General features: G+C 45.2%; 1 protein-coding gene across 3 annotated transcripts in view; it reads left to right on the top strand.

Annotated features, from left to right (window-relative positions):
- GRB10 (growth factor receptor bound protein 10) overlaps positions 1-20,277 on the top strand; it is a 167,374-nt gene that overhangs the window by 43,410 nt on the left and 103,687 nt on the right. The window contains exon 2 of one of the 3 annotated variants that reach the window (XM_007448336.1): positions 19,041-19,131. The exons of 1 other annotated variant lie outside the window; for it this stretch is intronic. In XM_007448336.1, the coding sequence (XP_007448398.1) occupies positions 19,041-19,131 (91 nt within the window). Of the gene's footprint in view, positions 1-19,040; positions 19,132-20,277 lie in introns of those variants that run through there. One more of the 3 variants, XM_007448339.1, reaches the window with a different exon arrangement.

Raw genomic sequence — 20,277 nt, 5'->3', positions numbered from 1 at the left:
TTTTTTTTTTTTTTTTTTTTTTCTTTTTCTTTTTGTGCGTGTTCCTTTAAATATTTGGGAAATTTGTTACAGGAACAGTTAGGCTTCTTGGAAACAGTTTGCTCCTTTTGAAGCCTGGTTTAAACTTTGTGAACTGGGCCTAGAATAACTTTAGGTCTAGGCCTAATTTGCTCTCACTGTTAAGGCAAGACCCTTCTGAGGACTCGATTCAGCGTCTCGTGTGTAAGGTTTCCCATGTGGCTGCTATGAATGCAGACTTCGTCCTGCCCTGTGCGAGCTCTGGGGCTTGTTCTGCCTGCTTCTTTCTGGTGGTTCTTTCCTGGCCTTGGTAGCTTCCTCGAGTGCCTGCACTAGGGCACGCCCTGCATGTCTCTAAGGCCCTCTTCCATGCCACAACCTCCTCTCTGCCCCGGCCTCCCTGAACTTTGAATTCCACCTCCTTAGAAGGACCCCCAGACACTGCCTGAGACCCCTTCCTTGCACTGCAGATTAGAAACTCTCTGGAGCCCCCGAGGGGGGGGCCCTGGGAGATCTCCCCGCATCTGTCTCCCCTCTCTCTCGAGTGCTGTCCTGTGCTGCCTGGTGTCCAGTGTATGAAAACCACTTCAATTTTTGGTTATTTAAGAAGAGAGGGTACGTGCAATCCCTGGTATTCTATCTTGGCTGGAAGCACAGAAGTCTCCATAATATTATTTCAACCATGGTTCTAGGAATAAATTAGCCACAGATCATTTGTATGTAATATATAGAATCAGCTTTGGAGCTGAAAAGAAGTACAGAGGTCATGTGGTACAAAGACCTCACATCATAGATGAAGAAACAGGCACAGTGAGTGCAGTTATTTGCTCAGGATCAGAGAGTTTGTCACAGTGGTGATTTATGTGTTTGGCTCGTGTCACAATAAGGTTTTTCATACACGAAGGACATGATGCACAGCTTCTTGGAGCCCGTGCTGAGGTTGGGGCCCCGAAGTCCCACAGGGGCAAGCAGACCTTCGACGGAGAACCGAGTGTGCTGTGCCCTGGGATCTGAGCTGCTGCTCTTCCCACGCCCCCTTTTTTTTAAATTACAGTGTAGTTGATTTACGATATTATGTTCGTTTCAGTTGTACAGCAAAGTGGTTTAGTTACACATGCTTTAATATGTATATGTGTGTGTGTGTGTGTGTGTGTGTATATATATATATATATATATATATATATATAGTTTTTCAGATTCTTTTCCATTATAGATTATTACAAGATATTGAGTATAGTTCCCCGTGCTGTACAGTTGGTCCTTGTTGCTTTGTCTTGGCCACTTGCTTTCTTCTGAGGCTTTGCCCTTAGGGTGCTGTCTGGGGGGGGGGGGGGGGGGGGCTTCACCATGCTTCTGGAAGCTCTGCCCTGCCCCGCCCCTCCTCGCCTCATACCTGCCCTCTGAGGAGCCAGGTGCTGTGTGGGAACCCCGGTGGGATGCGCTGGGGACCCAGCTTCCCTCGTTGTGACTCCAGATTCTCGGCCGGGGGCTGCCGGTCACCCCTGGCCTCGTGCCCTCTGCTCACCAGAGGGACGTGGAAACAAGGAAGAGCCACCCCAGGGTTACATCATATTAAACCCTGGGTCCTTTTCCTAGTCCACCAGGGCAGTGAGAACCCTTTCCAAGTTCTGAGATGGTTGAGAAAGTCCAGGGAAGCGACGCCTGTCCTCACCCTGCTGACTGGGGGCAGGGAGTATGGAGCTGGCGCTTTGCTGGGAGGGTAGCCCCGCTGCGGCTGATCCCTGAAGCACCCGGTGCCCGGTGCGTGCCTGCGGGGCTGGTAGACGCGGGGGTAGGGCGGGGGTGCCCTGGGAGCAAGCGGGGAGCTTTGTGCTGAAGGACCCCGGCTCTCCTAACTGTGGTGCCCTGTGTGCCCCACCAGGGGCGGTATCTCCGGACTGGCTCCCCACTTTAGATGAGGAAGCTGAGGCTCGGGGTGTAAGGGGTTGTCACCCGGCCAGTGCGCCTGGATGTTGAACCCATCTCCCCGACTTCCACGCTGGGCTCTCATCAGCTTGTGCCTCTGCCTTGTCAGCCAGCTTCATTACTCGGCCCTTTTCATTTGAGGTCCTTTGTAGCTGGGTGACCGGACTCCCTTCGCCTCCTGGCGATTCAGCCCATGGCTGGCGTTTGGCCTGGTCCTTAAGGCTCCCTGAGACTCAGTGCGGGCAGTCACCTTCTGTGATAGGGGAGGGTCCATGGAGGGGGGACCAAGATTTGCTTCCAGAAGGTGGAGTCCTGGTTGGCCAGAGTGCCCCGGGGACAGAGTCAGAACACATTCGATTCCATTGGGAAGTGTGCTGTTTGTTTCTCAGATTGCTCTGACACCCTGTGCTGCATTTTGTCCAGGGTGCTTTAGAGGGCGGACATCCTCTCGCTTCCCAGACAAGTCCCTCTAGAGCCTAAAGCTGACCCAGGCGCTGTGTGCTGGCCCAGCTGACAAGTAGATGTTGTCTTAGTCCATTAATTGTATTAGTGGATGTTTGGTCTGTATTCATTTTCCTTTTCTCAAGGGAGGAGGGTCCCAGGGAACAAACCGAGCGCGTGGTAGGACGAGCGGGCCCTCCTGTCCTGTCCTACGTCTGCTGCTCACGCGTTTGTTACGCTACCAGCATCCCCTCCCCGGCCCTCTTGTAGAGGGGCCGCGATGCAATGTCATGCCTATCCCGGCGGGATCGGCTGCAGTACTGCCCAGCCGGGGGGCGGGGCCTTCGGTACTTGATGGGTCGGGTCACGTCCACAGCCGTGCTCCGTGCTTCGGCCAGAGTGAACCCCTGCTCTCCTGTCACGTGGGCTGAGCGACTAGGTCATCAGGAAAGTGCTGCCTCGCTCTGACTCATTGGTCCCTCCCGAGGGGGGATAGAGGGGGACGGGGTGCAGACGGCCGGGTGTTGTTGAGAACCAGTGACCCAGCCGAGGGTTCTCTTCCGGGAGAGAAGGCCATGAGGTATCTCACATGGCCTCTGGCTTCTAGTCTGCATCGAGAGAGTTCTGTGGGCCCCTGTGGGCAGCCAGGACACCCGTGGCAGGGTTTATGACAGGACCCACCAGATGTGCTTAAAATCAGTAAGTTTTAGTAACTTGGGAAAACCTTCAACCTCGCAGGAAAGCAAGAATGGAAATAGAGTGAGTGGCACAGGGACGCCTGTGCTGTCATTACTAAGTGGGCTGTTTGTGACGTCATGTTTCTGGTTAGTTACTATTTCACTGGCTTGAGATGTTTGGCTGCTTCTCTGAGCCACAATAATTGTTTCGGCAGGAATTCCCCACCTTTCCCTAGCTCCTAAGACACAGACCCCTTGTAAAAGTGTACGGTCATGAGACTGTCGGTGTTTGCCAACCACCGACCTCCCTGTCCCATCTCCGAGTGACAGCCACCCCTTCTGTGAAGCAAAACCTGGTTGTTGCTGTTAGTCACCCAGCCCTCGTTCTGAGTTTTACGCAGTGTGTTACCTCCTCTTGTGTTATTTACAGGTTAACTTATATCCATACTTAAGGACTAAGGTATAGTTAGAAGCCCTCGAATACTGTAAGAGTTGCTTTTTCCTTTGAGGGCTGGAGAGGAGATGGGCGGGGTCCTGGATTAGGCTATAGTCAGGTGGGCAGAGACCCACTGTGACTGATGTGAGGAAGGGGTTCATGGGGGGCATCTTCCTCTTCTGGAGAAAAGATTTTTGTACTTAGAGATGGTCCATGTATTTGCAAGTGAGAGTCAATAGCCTGTATTCATACAGCATAACTAGAATGTATTCTTAGCCTCACTCCTTGATTTGGGAAGGCTGGCGTGGTAAGTTTTCCTTCCTCTTGATGAAGTAAAATTCATATCTTAGGGCAAGGGAAGAAAAATTTAAACATAAAACTTCCTTTGCCCGTTTGGTCCTCGTCCCCCACGTTTAGTGTGGGTTGGGCATCTGCAGTAACCAGACCTCCTTAGGAGATAACACTCCTTCATCTCATCAAGGGTCACTACTCCTTAGGAGATGACCTTCTTTCTTCTTGTGAGGGGCCACAAAGACCCATGACCCACTACTCACTTTGTGCGTGTAGATCTGGGTCGTGTACGCTGTCAGTAACACACCATTTGACGAGTAACCCTTTGTCCAAAAACTTATGTAACCTTGCTTTGACCTCTGACAGGCGGAACAGTCCTCAGGGCTTTCTGAAGGACCGTCTCCTGGGGGATTATAATCCTCAGGTTGGCTCAAATAAAATTTTCTATTTCTTTCTTAGATCGACTGTTGATTAATTTTTTTTGTGGATACTCTCATCACAGGTTCTTGGACCCAGGTGAAGCCAAGTGTGTGATTTGGTTTTAGGGTTAGTTTGATGAATACCTCTTGTTGTCTGTGCTCTTACATAGAATAAACAGGCCGAGTGTCAACTGGGGCAAAAAATGGCTCTAGGTCATTTATTATGAGTGTTATTTCCATTGGGGGCAGGGGCTAATTTTGCAGACCTTGCACCTGGCAAAACGTGGAGTGCTGATACTGCAGATTTTGTCAAGTTCTCTGACGTTTCAGGACTTTGCGTGGTTGGTGTGTAGCACCCGTAGCTCAGTACTGGTGAGAATGCATTCTCCTATGGGGTCACACAGTATCTAGCCATGGTGCTGGGGGCCAGTCTCCTTCCTCCTCGTCTGTAAGAATGGGGGTAAAACAGTACCTGTGAAAGAAAGGATGGAAATGAGAATGCATGTAATTGTCTAGCACCACGCCTGGTCCCCAGGATTGTAATAGAAAGCTTCTGTTTCTGCATTTTTTTAACCCTTTGTTGGCCCCATTCACCCATTTCTCCCAGCCCTCACCCCTGTCTCTGGCAACCAGCAATCTATTCTTTGTATCTATGAGCTTTATTTCAAAATTCTTTTTATTTTATTGAAGTATAGTTGATTTACAGTGTTGTGTTAATTTCTGCTGTACAGCAAAGTGATTCAGTTATACATATACATACTCTTTTTTTTATATTCTTTTCCATTATGGTTTATCACAGGATGTTGAACGTAGTTCCCTGTGCTATAGTATGTTTATCCATCCTATATATAATAGTTTACATCTGCTAATCTCAAACTCCCAATCTTTCTTTTTTTAATTTTTTAGATTCCACTTACATGAGAGACCAAGAGATCATATAGTATTTATCTTTCTCTGTCTGACCTATTTCACTTAGCATAATGCCCTCAAGGTCTACCCTTGTTGTCACAAATGGCAAGATTTTATTCCTTTTTATGTCCGGATAATATTCTGTTTATATGCCATATCTTCTTTATCCATTAATCCATCAGTGGACATGTAGGTTGCTTCCGTATCTTGGTTATTGTAAATAATGCTGCAGTGAACATGGCGGTGCATGTATCATTTTGAATTAGTGTTTTCGTTTTCTTTAGATACCCAGAAATAGAATTGCTGGATCATATGGTGGCTCTGTTTTTCGTATTCTGAGGAACCTCCATCCTGTTTTCCATAGTAGCTACACCATTTTACATTTCTGTCAATGCATAGTTTCCTTTCACCACATCCTCTCCAACCCTTCTCATTTCTTGTCTTTTTGATAATAACATCCTGACAGGTGTACAGTGATGTCTCATTGTTTGGATTTGCATTTCCCTGATGATTAGTGATGTTGAGCATCTTTGCATGTGCCTGTTGGCCGTCTGTGTATCTTCTTTGGGAAAATGTCTATTCAGGTTTTCTGCCCATTTTTTAATAGGATTGTTTGGGATTTTTTGTTTTGTTTTTTTTGTTTTTTTGGCGTTGAGTTACATAAGTTCTTTATACATTTTGGGCGTTAGCTCCTTATCAAACATACAATTTACAAATGTTTTCTCCCATTCACTAGGGTGCCTTCTTATTTTGTTGATGGTTTCCTTTGCTGTACAAAAGCTTTTTAATGTGATATAGTCCTACTTTTTACTTTTGCTTTTGTGTTTTTTGCTTTGGTGGCAGATTGAAAAACTCATCACCAAGACATCCTTAACGTAAGTCAAGGGCCTTACCACCTATGTTTTCTTTTAGGAGTTTTATGATTTCAAGTCTTATGTTCAAGTCTTTAATCCATTTTGAGTTAATTTTTTGGTATGGTATAAGATAGTGGTTGAGTTTCATTCTTTTGTGTGTAGCTGTCCAGTTTTCCCAACATCATTTATTGAAGAGACTGTCTTTCCCCATTGTATATTCTTGGATCCTTTGTCATAAATAATTGCCCATATATGTATGGGTTTATTTCTGGGCTCTCTGTTCTGTTCCTTTGATCTATGTGTCTGTTTCTGTGCCATTATCATATTGTTTTAATTACTATAGCTTTGTAATATACAGTTGTCCCTTGGTATCCATGGAGAATTGGTTCCAGGACCCCTCTAAGATACCAAAATCTGCAGGTGCTTAAGTCCCTTATATAAAATGATGTAGTATTTGTGTATAACCTGTGCACATCCTTCCATATACTTTAAATGATCTCTAAATCACTTATAATACCCAGTACAATGTAAACACTATCCAGACCATTGGAAATACAACATAAATGTATTATATTGCTGGTGTGCAGCAATTCAAGTTTGCTGTTTGGAATTTCCTGGAATTTTTTTTTCAAATATTTTCAGTCCGCAGTTGGTTGAATCCTCACATGTAGGACCCATGGATATGGAGAGCCAACTGTGGTTTGAAATCAGGGAACTTGAAGCTTCCAGCTTTGCTGTTCTTTCCCAAGGAGGCTTTGGCTGTTCGGGGTTTTCGTGGTTCCATACAAATTTTGAGACTATTTGTACTATTTCTTTGAAAAATGACACTGGAATTTTGATAGGGATTGCATTGAATCTGTAGATTGCTTTGGATAATATGGACAGTTTAACAGAATTGGTTCCTCTAATCCATGAGCATGGAATATCTTCCATTCGTGTGCATCTTCAGTTTCTTCCATTCATGTCTTATTGTTTTCAGTGTACAGGCCTTTCATCTCCTTGGTTAGATTTATTCTTAGGTACTTTATTCTTTTTGTTGTAATTGTAAATGAAATTATTTTCTTTATTTCTCATTGTTAGTATATATAAGTGCAATTGATTTTGTATCCTTCAACTTACTGAGTTCATTTATTATTAGCTCTAACAGTTTTTTGATGGAGCCTGTAGGGTTTTCTATATACAATTTCATGGCATCTCCAAACAGTGAGTTTCACTTTTTGCTTCCCAATTTGGATAACTTTTACTTCTTTTTCTTGCCTAATTGCTCTGGCTACTGCTTCCAATACTATGTTGAATAAGAGTGGCAGGAGTAGGCATCCTTGTCTTGTTCCTGATCTTAGAGGAAATGCTTTCAGCTTTTCACCACTGAGTATGATGTTAGCTGTGGGCATATCATATATAACCTTTATTATGTTGAGGTATATTCCCTCTATACCCACTTTGTTGAAAGTTTTTATCAAAAATGATACTGAATTTTGTCAAATGCTTTTTTCTGCATCTGTTGAGATTATGGTTTTTTTAGCCTTCATTTTGTTAATTTGGTGTATCATATTGACCGATCTGCATATGTTGAATCATCCTTGCATCCCTGGAATAAATCCCACTTGATCATGGTATATGATCATTTTAATGTATTGTTGAATTTGGCTTGGTAATATTTTGTTGAGGATTTTTACATCTATGTTCATTAGGTATATTAGCTTATAATTTTCTTTTCTTGTGGCATCTTTGTTTGGTATTAGGGTAATGCTGTCCTTATAAAATGAGTTTGGAAGCGTTCCCTCCTCTTCTGTTTTCTGGAAGAATTTGAGAAGGATTGGTATTGATTCTTCTTGGAAAGTTTGGTAGCGTCCACCAGTGAAGCCATCTGGTCCTGGACTTTCATTTGTTGGGAGAATTTTTATTACTGATTAAATCTGCTTACTAGTAATAAGTTTGTTCAGGTTTTCTGTTTCATCATCATTCAGTCTTAGTAGGTTGTATGTTTCTAGATATTTATCCATTTCTTCTAGGTTGTCCAGTTTGTTGTTGGTGTGTAATTGTTCGTGGTAGATTCTTATGTTTCTTTGTAAATTGTGGTATCAGTTATAAAGTCTCCTTTTTCATTTCTGATTTTATTTATTTGTGTCCTCTTTTTGTCCTGCTGAGTCTAGCTAACGGTTTGTCAATGTTGTTTATTATTTTCAAAGAACGGGATCTTAGTTTCATTGATCTTCTCTATCGCCTTTTTAGTCTCCATTTCATTTATTTCTGTTCTAAATTTTATTTCCACCCTTCTACTATCTTTCAGCTTTGTTTGTTCTTCTGTATCTAGTTCCTTGAGGTGTAAAGTTAGGTTGTTTATTTGAGACTTTTCTTGTTTCTTGAAGTAGGTCTGTGTCACTGTGAGCTTTTCTCTTAGAACTGCTTTTGCTGTATCGCACAAATTTTGGTTTGCTATATCTCCATTTTCATTTGTCTCAAGGTATTTTTTATTTTTTTATTTCTTCTTTGAACCATTGGCTGTTCAGTAGCATATTGTTTAATCTCCACTTATTTGCCAATTTTACAGTTTTCTTCATGTAATTAATTTCTCATTTCATATTATCGTGATCAGAAAATAGCACTTGATCTGATTTATGTTGTAAATTTATTAAGACTTGTGTTATGGACTAACTTAAGATCTAGCTTGGGAAATGTTCCATGGGTACTAGAGAAGATTGTGTATTCTGCTGCCTTCAGGTGGAATGTTCTGTGTATATCTGTACAAGCCATGTATTCTAGTGTATCTTTTAAGGCTAATGTTTCCTTATTGATTTTCTGTCTGGATGATCTAACCATTGATGTAATTGGGGTATTAAAGTCCCTACTATTACTGTATTGCTATCTATTTCTCCTTTAGTTCTGGTAATATTTGCTTTATATAGTTAGACACTCCTGTGTTGAGTGCATAGATATTTACAAATGTTATATCCTCTTGTTGGGTCGACCTCTTTATCATTATGTGATGCCTTTCTTTGTCTCTTATTGCAGTCTTTGTTTCCAGGTCTTTTGTCTGATATAAGTATAGTTACTCCAGCTTTCTTTTGGTTTCCATTTTCCATTTGTTGGAAATGTCTTTTTCCATCCCTTCACTTTCAGTCAGTGTGTGGTCTTATATGTGAATCAAGTCTCTTGTAGGCAGCCTATAGATAGGTCTTATATATGTGTGTGTGTGTGTGTGTGTGTGTGTAGATCATGAAGAAAATCCCAATTGTTTATATGCAATGTTAGTTCTTTTCTTTTTTTTTTTTTTTTTAGGTACGTGTGCCTGTCACTGCTGTGGCCCCTCCCATTGCGGAGCACAGGCTCCAGACGGGCAGGCCAGTGGCCATGGCTCACGGTCCCAGCCGCTCCGCGGCATGTGGGATCTTCCTGGACTGGGGCACAAACCCACGCCCCCCGAATCGGCAGGCGGACCCCCAACCACTGCACCACCAGGGAAGCCCTGGTCTTATATTTTAATCCATTCAGCCACCCCCTGTCTTCTGATAGAAGGGTTTAGTCCATTTATATTTAAATTAATTATTGATAGGTATGAATTTTTTTCTGGGCTGTTTCTGTAGTTCCTCTCTGTTCTTCTCTTCCTTTACGATTTATGACTTTCTTTAGTGCTTATATAATGCTTATATTCCTTTCTCTTTTTCTTTTGTATATTTTCTATATAGGTTTTTACTTTGTGGTTACTGTGAGGCTTACATAAGTTAAATCTGTAACAGTCTATTTTAAGTTGATAAGAACTTAAGTTTGATCCCATTCTAAATAAAGCTCAGCATTTTTACTCTCCTACTCCACTACGTTTTATGTTTTTGGTGTCATATTTTACATCTTTTTATCTTGTTATCCCTTAACTAATTATTTATAAGTGCCTAATTTATATCTATACTATATAATTACCTTTCAGTGAGATTTATTATTATTTCATACGCTTCTTGTCAACTCTACCCCAGCTCTTGGTCGTCAGTCAAACCTTTATGCTTCTCTCAGAAGCCCATTGTATTTTTGACGTCTCCGAGTCATTGATGATGTACCACAACCTGTCATTGTGTTTAACGGGAGGATCTCAGCACCTCAATATGGGCTGCTTGGAAGCCAGACCCTCAGGCATTAGCTTTCAAAAGTGTATAAATATATACAGTCGTGTGGGGCCCCAAAAGTAAGCCCCGTTGGACAGACTATCTGGTGGTATCCCCTGGGTGGCCGTCACAAATACTGGGGCTCCATCTGCTCTCTGTGAAGTGCCCTAGGGTGCATCTTTGCATGAACCATCTCTCTGATTGCCAGAGTCTTGTGAATCCCAGGAATGCAGACCCTCTGGCCTCCAGAGCCAGGTGATCAGGTGGCATCCCCTGGGTAGCAACTGCTGGAACCAGGGCACCAGACCTGGAAACAGGGTACCTGTAGTATGTAAAGCTCCCCTCCAGGAGATGCTGGTGATCTGGAGTGCAGCAGAGAGAGGTTGTGAAGATGGCACCAACCTCTGAGCTGGGCTTTAGGGTGGATGAGCCCAAGCACGTGGGCCCTTCCAGATCACTGAAGTCCTCTGCATCTTGGGACATGAGCCCCTTTGGTTTTCAAAATTAGATGTTTTTTCAGGCTTGCCTCTCAGGTGCAGACCCTAAACATTGAGGTACTGATGTGGGGTTTGAACCTTTGCTCCTCGGGAGAAGCTCCAGATTTTGTTTTCTCCCAGTTGTTGGTCGCTGAGCCAGGGGTGGGGTTTATGGCCAGGTCATGTCCCAGTCCCTCCCTCCTGCCTTGATACGGTTTCCTTCTTGTTTGCCTGATGTGCGGGCATCACTCAGCCAGCCGTAGGCTTTTTAGGAGCAGATTGTTCCCTGTGTAGCTGTAGGGTCAGTGTGTCCATAGGAACAGGTGAGTTCAGGATCTTCCTATGTCACCATCTTGAACTGGAATCTTCACATCCATTTTTAGTAAAAATTAGTAATTGTCTGTGGCTCAGGGGAGGGTAACTATGAAATCTGGATCACACCTCCCCACCTATATATGTTTGAAAGTTCTACAGTAAGACATACATGCCGTTGACAGAAGTGGGCTTTGGGCCATTTAGTTGCCTATTCTTCACTAGGACAGCAGTCTCATAGCTTAGTGGATTTCCATTTTGATTTGTTTTACAGCTTTAACTGCACCTTGTGTGAAATGATAGAAGCCATGGCACTTGTATTTCCCATGTTGATTTTCAGAAGCATTGGCCTGTTGTGCCTTAGCTGGGGGTCAGCAGTTTCTCCAGGCAGCTAGGTCAGGGGGCAGGAGGGCTACCTGGTGGGAAAGGCCTGGGGGAGGTCCAAGAGCTGCCGGGAGCTGGAGCGGGGATCCCTTGTCATTATGTCTTTTCCCTGCTCAGCAGAGGGACAGCTGTCGGCAGGGCTGTGGGTGGCTGGGAGGCCCTCTGGCTTTGTCTTAGCTGCCACCTCGGGCTGCTGTCCTGGGACTGCCCGTTCCCCTACACCATTCTCGTGCACTGTTGGCTGGTTGGCTGGTTGGTTTTGGGTCCTGTAGTGTTTAAGTTTATTCACGTTAGATTTCTGCTTGTAGATTCTGATTGAGCATTCTCACTTGTCGAGGACATCTCAGTTCCTGTCGTTCTGTTTTCTGTGGTGTTGATCTTTGCTCAACTTAGCAGGGTAACTAAGGGCACCTACTGTGTCTTTATTCAGGTCCCTGAGAGATTGTATACAGGCAGGTATGAGGACAAATCCCTGGGACGCCCACTAGAGAGAGAGATCTTATTTATGGACTTCTTGTCCCTATTGCTTACTGACCATCACTGAACACCTGGTAGCTTTAGTCACTCGACAGACCCTTTGTTTACATCATTTAAATTTAATCATCCCAACCGACCTGTGAGGTCCCCATTCTTCCCCAAGGAAGCACAGAGATGCAGGAAGTTGCCCAATGTCACAGGACTAACCAGCAGGTGGGAAACTGGGATTTGACCCCAGAGTCTGGCCTTACCTGTTCATTCCCATTTGTTACCCGGCAGATGCTGTGCTGACTGTTACACTCCGGTCTCATCAAATTCCCCTAGCTGCTCTCCGAGGCATATGTGACCCCAGAACCGCTCACCTGCCCAGTGAATGTTTTCTGGTCCCTGGAGCAGTGTTCTTCTTGAGCATCTTGTACTGTTCCACAGCAGCTTAGGCCAGGGTTTATTAGACGTGAGTGCCAGTTGACTGTTGACCGCTTGCCTGTTCTGCACCCAGGCTGCGTTGTCAAGGTTTTTGCTGAAACACAGGTCGTTCTGCTGGCCTCCAGCAGGGGGTGGTGTGTCCCAGGACAGCATTCCGAGGACTTGCTTCCATCCTGGGGCCTCCACCTTCACCGCCTCCCTGAGAAGCAGTTGGTGGTGAGGCTGGGGTTGGGCTGGGGATGGGAGGAGGGGACAGTGTGGATGGTGCTCTAGGGCAGGAGGGGTGCACCCTCCTTGCTTCTCACTTTAACTGAAGCAGGGCAGCGGGGTGAGGGGTAAGTGACCATGGTCCTCTGGACTGTCACAGAAAGCTCCAGAAGGGGGTGCCTTTTGGGCTGGACCTGGAGGATGAGCAGACGGTGTGTATGGAGGGCAGAGAATATTCCAGACAGTGAGGACCCCACAAAGAGCAGGAGGGGGAGGCACACGACTGTGTCACCTGGAATGTTCCAGTGAGTGAATCACCTAAGGTAAGGAGCTCAGACTCCAGCTCAGACTCAGGACTGAGCAGGGCCCTGGAGTCTGCATTTCTCACTTGTTTCTCCAGGTGAGACTAGCGTGATCCTCCGGGAATGACAGGGAGGGGCCTAAGCCCTGTCGCCAGGCCCCGTGGAGTCCTGACCCCAGCTTGAGGCACTTTTTAGGTGTAACCTTTAAACCTGCAGGTTCCCCCCCGCAGCCCCTCCATGGGCAGAGGCCTCAGCAGTGGGCAGTGGACGCTCCTGGGGGGTGAGGAGGACAGGTCCAGGGTGGGACTGGAGCGTCCAGAGGAGCTGGCCAGGTTGGTGCCCCAGCCTGGAGCCAGCAAGAGGCCTGAAGGAGCAAGCCTGAGGGCGTTCATGCGACCCCAGAAGTGGGGCTCACTAAGGAACTTTCTAGAGGAATCGCATGGCCGTGCTGGAGAATCAGTCCACGTCTGGCCTCTCCTGCCTGCCCCTTCGCACCCTGTGGCTCACCCCCCACCAGCTCCCAGGGCTCAGCGAGGCTTGGACGAGATCACGTAGCACGAGGTCACCCTGCAGGAGGAAGGTGTCTAGGCCTTGCTCGCTTCCGACTTTGGAAAACGTTTCTAAAGTACATGGGTTTGGGGATCCAGCACTAAATGGTGAAGTGACCCATGCAGCTTTAATGAAGGGGCTCCCAGCCGCCCACCTCTCCGAGGGGTAAACAGCGCTATGACCAAGGACTGTGCTTCAGAGAAGCATCGTCGGCTAGTGGCCACCTTCAGAGAAGAACCTGCGCCTTCCTCTGCAGGCCCTGGGCCTCCTGCAGACAAGGAGGCTGTGTAGTGCTGGCCCTGGGCCCCGGCCTGGCCACTCTGACCCCCTCACCAAGAGGGAGGCCCACCAACCTGGGACGGGAGAACCCCCGCAGACAGACCAAACTAGCCCTGGAGGAGACCAGGCCAGCCCAGCGAGAAGACTTTACCCTCGTCCCAGTTTGTATTATTGTGCACTTCTCTGCACTTGACCTTCCAGCCCTGTGGGGAGTTTCTGTTCTATGCCACGGTGGTTAACTTCTCCCGCCCAGTTGCCGTCATGCTCTGGCTTTAGTTTACAAACACCATCAGTTTCCATACTATTTCATTTCTTTTGGCTTTGCAAGATAATAGAATTCTTGTCTGAAGCTTCTTTATGCTGACTTCTGCTCTTTCGATCTGGGAGTTTTATATACGAACAAATGAGGCAATTGTCGAGATTTTGTTCTTACTGCTGTAATTTGTCAGGCAAGCCTGTCAGATTTCGAACGGTACTTTAGGTGTAGAGTTGCCAGATAAACTAGAACGTGCCAAGTTAAATTCAGATAAACCACAACATTTTTTTAGGATAAGCTCCATGCAATATTTGGGACGTACACCAGAAAAACTATTAGTTGTTTGTCTGAAATTCAAGTTTCACTGAACGTTCTGTATTTTTAGTTGCTAAATCTGGTCACACTATTTAGACAAGTTTGCCTTAAATTAGGTTACACGGTTACTTGTCTTCTGAACACAGGTCTCGGTGGGGTCTGCTGTGCACATCACTGAAAAGAGGTGTTCTCAGGAGGGCTGCCGTGTTGCTCGGTGACTGGCTCTCAGAATGGCATGTACATGGGAAACACGGAGGTGTTTGTTTACCTGTCAGACCACGCCCAGCCCCAGAAACGCCTTGAGCAGGGCCTCGGGTCAGCTGGACCCCCAAACCCTTTGAAATATGTGGGGTATCACAGCTTCTTGGTTTATACTTTCGATGTTTGTGTGGTCTGATTTCAGTCAGATGGTCCACTCCCAACATTCCTGTTAGTAATGGGTAGTAATTACTTAAATATAAGGAAATATTCCAGATGAGAAGTTTAAGTAATCCAAGCAGACTTTTGTTACCAAACTCAAGTCCATGTGCCTGATGCACAGTGAGGCCAAACTATACTGAAATATTGGAGTTTGGGGCAGAGAAAGGTTTATTGCAGGACCATGCAAGGAGGTAGGTGGCTTATGCCCCAAAAAACCCCGAACTACCCTGAAGGGTTTCAGCAAAGCATTTGTAAAGGCCAGGTGAGGGAGGGGCAAGGTTGGTTGCTGCAGACTTCTTGGTGTCAGAATCCTTTGTTCTTGCAGCTATCCACGTATGTCAGTTCACAGTGTTCCTGTAAACCTTCAGCAAGACGAATGTTACTCTCTGTTCTGCAACTTTTTATTTCTATATGAATGGAAAAGTGTTATATCCTTAAGGGTCAGAGCCTTGAGAATGGGCTATCCTGTATATTTCAGGCTCTAGGCAACATTCTTAACTCGAAGCAAAAGCAATAGGGGACGAAGGTTAAACTAAAAGAAACAGATCCAATATGGAGTCAGATTTGGTCTTCCCTATGACACTTTGACGCTACTTGTTTAGAAGAAAGTGGCTGAGGAACTCATGTAAAAGCAGCAAAGGGGGAAACATATGCTGATGATAAATGTGTCCAGCAGCAGTGAGCATGGGAACCTGGGAGCTAGCCCAGGAAGGAGCAGGTCTGTGGCACCAACGAGGACCACAGACCCCTGTGTGCGTGGATTGTAACGTGTGATGTGAAAGTGACCTTCCAGACCAGGCACGAGGGAAGATTGGGTGATAAATGGGCCTCCGTGGACTGGTCAGCTGACTCAGCGAGTCCAGACGCTGGTCCCAAACCCTCAGCTGGGTGATGGGAACTGAGGTTCCTTCACAGAGGCTCGATTGGGAGCCCTTGCACTGGTCCAGTTGGCCTGTCAAAAAAAGGGTAGTCCAAAAGGAGAAACACAAAGGTCTGATAAGCATATGAAAAAAATGTCCAACTTCAGGATTTAAGACCTGCTTGTGAAAACCACAGGATTAGGCCACTGCCTGCCTCTGTGACTGACTGGCAAGATAAAAATTCCAGAACAGTCACCATCACAGTGTTAGCTGCCTGGGATGTTGGGAAGTGAGCAGGTCTCTGTTTCAGGTGGAGGGGTAAGCTGGGTGAACGAGAGCTTGTCATTGTGTGTCTAGACTCAAAAAAAGGCACCTAACTTTCGACCTAGGCCTTCTACCTCTGGGGATCCTAAGCGAATAATCAGAAATGTGGACAGGATTTTATGCACAAAAGTATTTGTTTGATTATATTTATGTTATCTGAAATTTGCAAATGGCTGAAAGTCTTTCTGAGAGTATTTCAGAATATGAAAAAATGATATTTACCAAGGTTTTAAAATAACCTCTTGTGATGTAAATTGGGGAAAAAACACAAAATTGTTTATACCATGTGATTTCCGCAGTGTCCAGCTATGCATAGTAAAGGTGCAAAGTCCAGGAGAATGCTACCTTACCCCACTGTCATGGGATTTAGGCTAATTTTTGTGTCTGCTTTGTATTTCCAAAAATTTATATGGGTGGTTTTAAGATTTGGAAAAGAAGGAAAAAAATATTTCTCTCAGATGGTAAAGAGCCGATTGGATGGAGAGACACTGGGCTGTGGAGGTGCTGAAAATAGGTGGGGTGACCCCGGACGGGGAGACTGCTGAATCTCTTAGGCTGGGGGGAACCACCCTGTACTCTAACCTTGACAGCCCAGCTCCACCTTCAGCACCTTGCGGGTGGGGGAGGGGGGCAGTCTTAGTGGCATCACTCTTGCCTCCCAGACACCATGTTCTCCAAACTAATCCCTCTCCTCTCTCCCAGTCAAAACCTTACTTTCTTAACAAACTCTACATTCACCAGTTGGGTATTAATGCAAGAAATCGTGTTACACAGCTACTTAATGGGGTATGCTAGAATTATGAAAGGGCTGATGGGGAATGTTTGTTGCCATGGAAAATTTCAGAAAGCTACGTTAAAATATAACAGTAGGTGTCATGACTGTGATTCCATTTTTTATCAGAATCATTTGTAACCCCCATGTGATTCAAATATAACATATATGCTATCCATAAATAATTCAAACATTGCATCTGTACACTCTGTGTGCATTTTTTTTTTTTCTCTGAAAGAACAGCCCAGAAACTGCTGATAGAATAACATCCTTGGGTGAGAGAAGAGAGGTTCATGTTCACTTTTGTCTTTATACTTTTCTTTAGCATCTAGATTTTCCTAACTAGCGAGCATTATGTCTGTGATTAAAAAAGCCAAAAGAGAGCTATTCCTTTTGAAGGGGGAGAGCAGAGAGAGAGAAGTGTGTGAAAATCTCTTCCTTACCAGAGGTCTTTGTTCAGTTTTCCCAGGTTTTCTGGAGGAAGGTGTGAAGGCGGCTGTGCTCCCCAGATAGCAAGCATCTTCTCTCCCTTCTGGACTCTCTCCGTGCTGCTCCCCACTCTGCCCTCCCTCTCTTGGGAGTGGCCCCAGAGGAGTGTGGACCAGACCCACACCTGTGGACACACAGTGGGGTTATCACCCATCCTCTCCTACACCCGGGCAGGCCAAGGCTCTGGATGCAGAAGCCACTGGCCAAGGGGTGGGGGGAGCATTCAGGCCATAAAGTGTCCTGTCAGAATAATGTGCTCTTTTGGAGTTGCTTGTGTGAGCAGCTTGGGCTGGAAGGCACTGGGGTTCTGGGGCCCAGCTGCCTGGGGTCCAGTCCCAGGGCTGCCCCTAACCACGGGGTGATAGCGGGTGGATGCTCTTTCCATGCCTCAGCTTCCTCATCTATGAAATGGGAGTTCGGCTGGCAGCATAAGCTCCATGCCATGCCGGCACCCAGGGGGTGAGGGGGGAGACTTTCCATGTGCGGAGCTTTGTGGTACCAGGATGCTGAAGGTAGCTACTTGTACTTGTGTCAATTTTTATTAATATTAATAGATTTTCCATGCAGATCTTATACTTTCTGACACAGTTCTAAAACCTTTCCAATTACAGAGGCAATATATGTGCATTTATAAAATTACGAAAGCTTCTTAAATCTACCAGAGAAGTCTGTCATCTCTCCACCCCAAGTTAATCACTGCTAATACTTTATTTTAAGCATGTAAATATTTTACAGGCCCATTTTCTTTGTCCATGTTTTAATGTGTCTTTCATTGGCTTGATTATAATCCCATGAAGATGTTTTTCTGGAGTTGTGGACTTTTTTTGTTTTGTTTTGTTTTGTTTTTTGCGGCACGCGGGCCTCTCACTGTTGTGGCCTCTTCCGTTGCGGAGCACAGGCTCTGGACTCGCAGGCTCAGCGGCCATGGCTCACGGGCCCAGCCACTCCGCGGCATGTGGGATCTTCCCGGACCGGGGCACGAATCTGTGTCCCCTGCATCGGCAGGCGGACTCTCAACCAATGTGCCACCAGGGAAGCCCTGGAGTTGTGGGCTTGATTTTAATGTTGCTGTTTTAACTTTTGCTGAAAATTTTTCTCTTCACCTGAGGTCTAAAAAATGCCACTGAATATACACACTACTATGTATAAAATAGATAACCAACAAAGACCTACTGTATAGCACAGGGAGCTCTACTCAGTATTCTGTAATAACCTACAAGGGGAAAGAATCTGAAAAATAATGAATGTATGTATATATATATATACTGAATCACTGTGATGTACACCTGAAACTAACACAATATTGTAAATCAACTAGACTCCAATAAAATTAGAAAAAAAAAAAGAAAGAGAAAAAATACTGAAATAGAAACAAAATACAACAGAGAGGGTCAAAAAAGCTAAAAGATTATTCTTTGAAAATACCAATAAAATGTATTTCCCACTAATCAGTGAAACAAATCAAGAAAGATCCCACCAACAACCAGTAACAGGAAAATTATAGTGACATCTCTTCAGATAGTAAAATAAAATCAGAGGATGTTATGAATGATATGCCAATAAATTTGGAATTTTAGATTAGACAAGCGCCTATAAAAATATGACTTATTAAATCTGATGTAGGAAAAAAAATTAATGTGAATAAATCTATACTATTAGGAAAATTTCTTTTTTCAGTGCCACTGAGCTCTGGGTGCTCTGTGGAGGGTCCAATTATAAAACAGTTGCTGGGCATTTCCTTCCCAGGTAACAGACCGCCTAGGGCTTGATCACCAGGAATTGTTACAGAAGATGCCTGTGCTCCATGGAATGCTAATTCTTTACATTCATGGCTTAAACCCTGCAGTTGACAGTAATTCTTTTTGAATTGCTTTTCAGGGAAAGCAATTTAAGCCAAAAACAAGGAGTAACTTTTTCTTCCAACTCCCTAGCCAGCAGGCTGTCCCTTTTTATGATTAACTTTCCTTTTACTGTGTATTTTAAACAACTGTCGTTCAAAACTAAAAAAGTAAGTAAATCGAAAAAGTAAGAAATGGAGGAAGAAAGAAAAGAAATGCTGGTGGTGGTGGATGTGACCCCTGTGAAGTGCTTCTTTTGACCAGAGCCTTTCCGCACCTGTCTCTCCAGGACCAGGTGGAACAGACATCTCCTCGCCGTCCTGGAAATCTGGCAGGACCCGGCTTTCCAGCGCCGCCTGACAGGCTGGCGAATCACCAAGGTAAGGACGGAGTCACAAAAGCGCCCTGACACAGATGCCCTGACTCTCACTACAGCTTTGCAGCGATACTAGGCTTTGTATTCTAAGAAACTGTTCCTGGCTCTGATATAAGAAGATGCTGACCTTAGCTCTTCTTTTCCCCTTTAAGGAAAATAAACTCTATAAAAGAGAGAAATACTTGATTATGACATCTTCCTGTAGTTTCTTTCAATGAACCAAATTCAGTGAGCAAAACTTCCAAATAGATTTCATGTCAATTTTCCCAGGATTCAACTTCAAGGCAACCTTAGAGGCCCCTCCATGGTGGGACCCTCTTGATTTTGGCATTTTTATTTGCACTTAAGCTGGTTTTGCGTGTATGTACTCTTGGCAGTTCTCTACTTTCCTAGGATTCCTTCTGTTTCTTCTGGTTAAATGGTTACAAGGTCTGGTAACTTAGGTGTGATAAACCCAAGCTTTCACATAGGACAGGGCTTAGGAAGATAATTGGTCTGATCATGAGATAGGGACAGGAAAAGCACACATGGCTGGTGGTTGAGATTATTAGAGAGTTTAAGTATCAGAAATTGTAGGGTTTAGAGCTGGTAGGAATTAGAATAATCAGATTTTCTTAATTGCCTAAGGAGAAAGAGGATGAAATTTAGCAAAAATAAAGTCTGGGAGCTAGCCATGAAGTCAAAAGGGTGTTTTCTCAAGCATTAGAGGATTTGTAAAAGCTGTCGGGATTTCCTGTGTCAAGCGTAATTTTAGGGTGCCCTTTTAGAAAACTCTCACACAAAGTGATGCGAGAGGAGTACCAGTTTGATCACATCGGCTATGAAACTCAGGGAGATCTTAACTTATTACATCTCATTGCTTACAGTGAGTGACCTGGGGTCTGCGTGTCTCAGCAGCTGCGGCTGGGCCTGGGGGAGTGAGTGGACGTGACTCCAGGCTGAACTCAGCTCCCCAGACAGTGCAGGCTTTAAAGCCATCATGACATTGACCACCTTTCCCTCCAGTCTTCAGTAATTTTGCACACATGGCACATAAAACAGGAAAATCAAAAGGACTCAGCCTGGCTCAGACACAGGACGGAGATGCCCCCAGAGCAGTGAGCAGTGCTGACAGCTGTGCCCACCAGGCTGCAGGTCCCAAAGCCACCAC

The sequence above is a fragment of the Lipotes vexillifer genome, unplaced genomic scaffold (assembly GCF_000442215.2).
Source record: "Lipotes vexillifer unplaced genomic scaffold, Lipotes_vexillifer_v1.1 scaffold1258, whole genome shotgun sequence".
NCBI lineage: Eukaryota > Metazoa > Chordata > Mammalia > Artiodactyla > Lipotidae > Lipotes > Lipotes vexillifer.
Note: the sequence above shows the minus strand (reverse complement) of the source record. Positions and strands in the feature narration are given on the sequence as shown.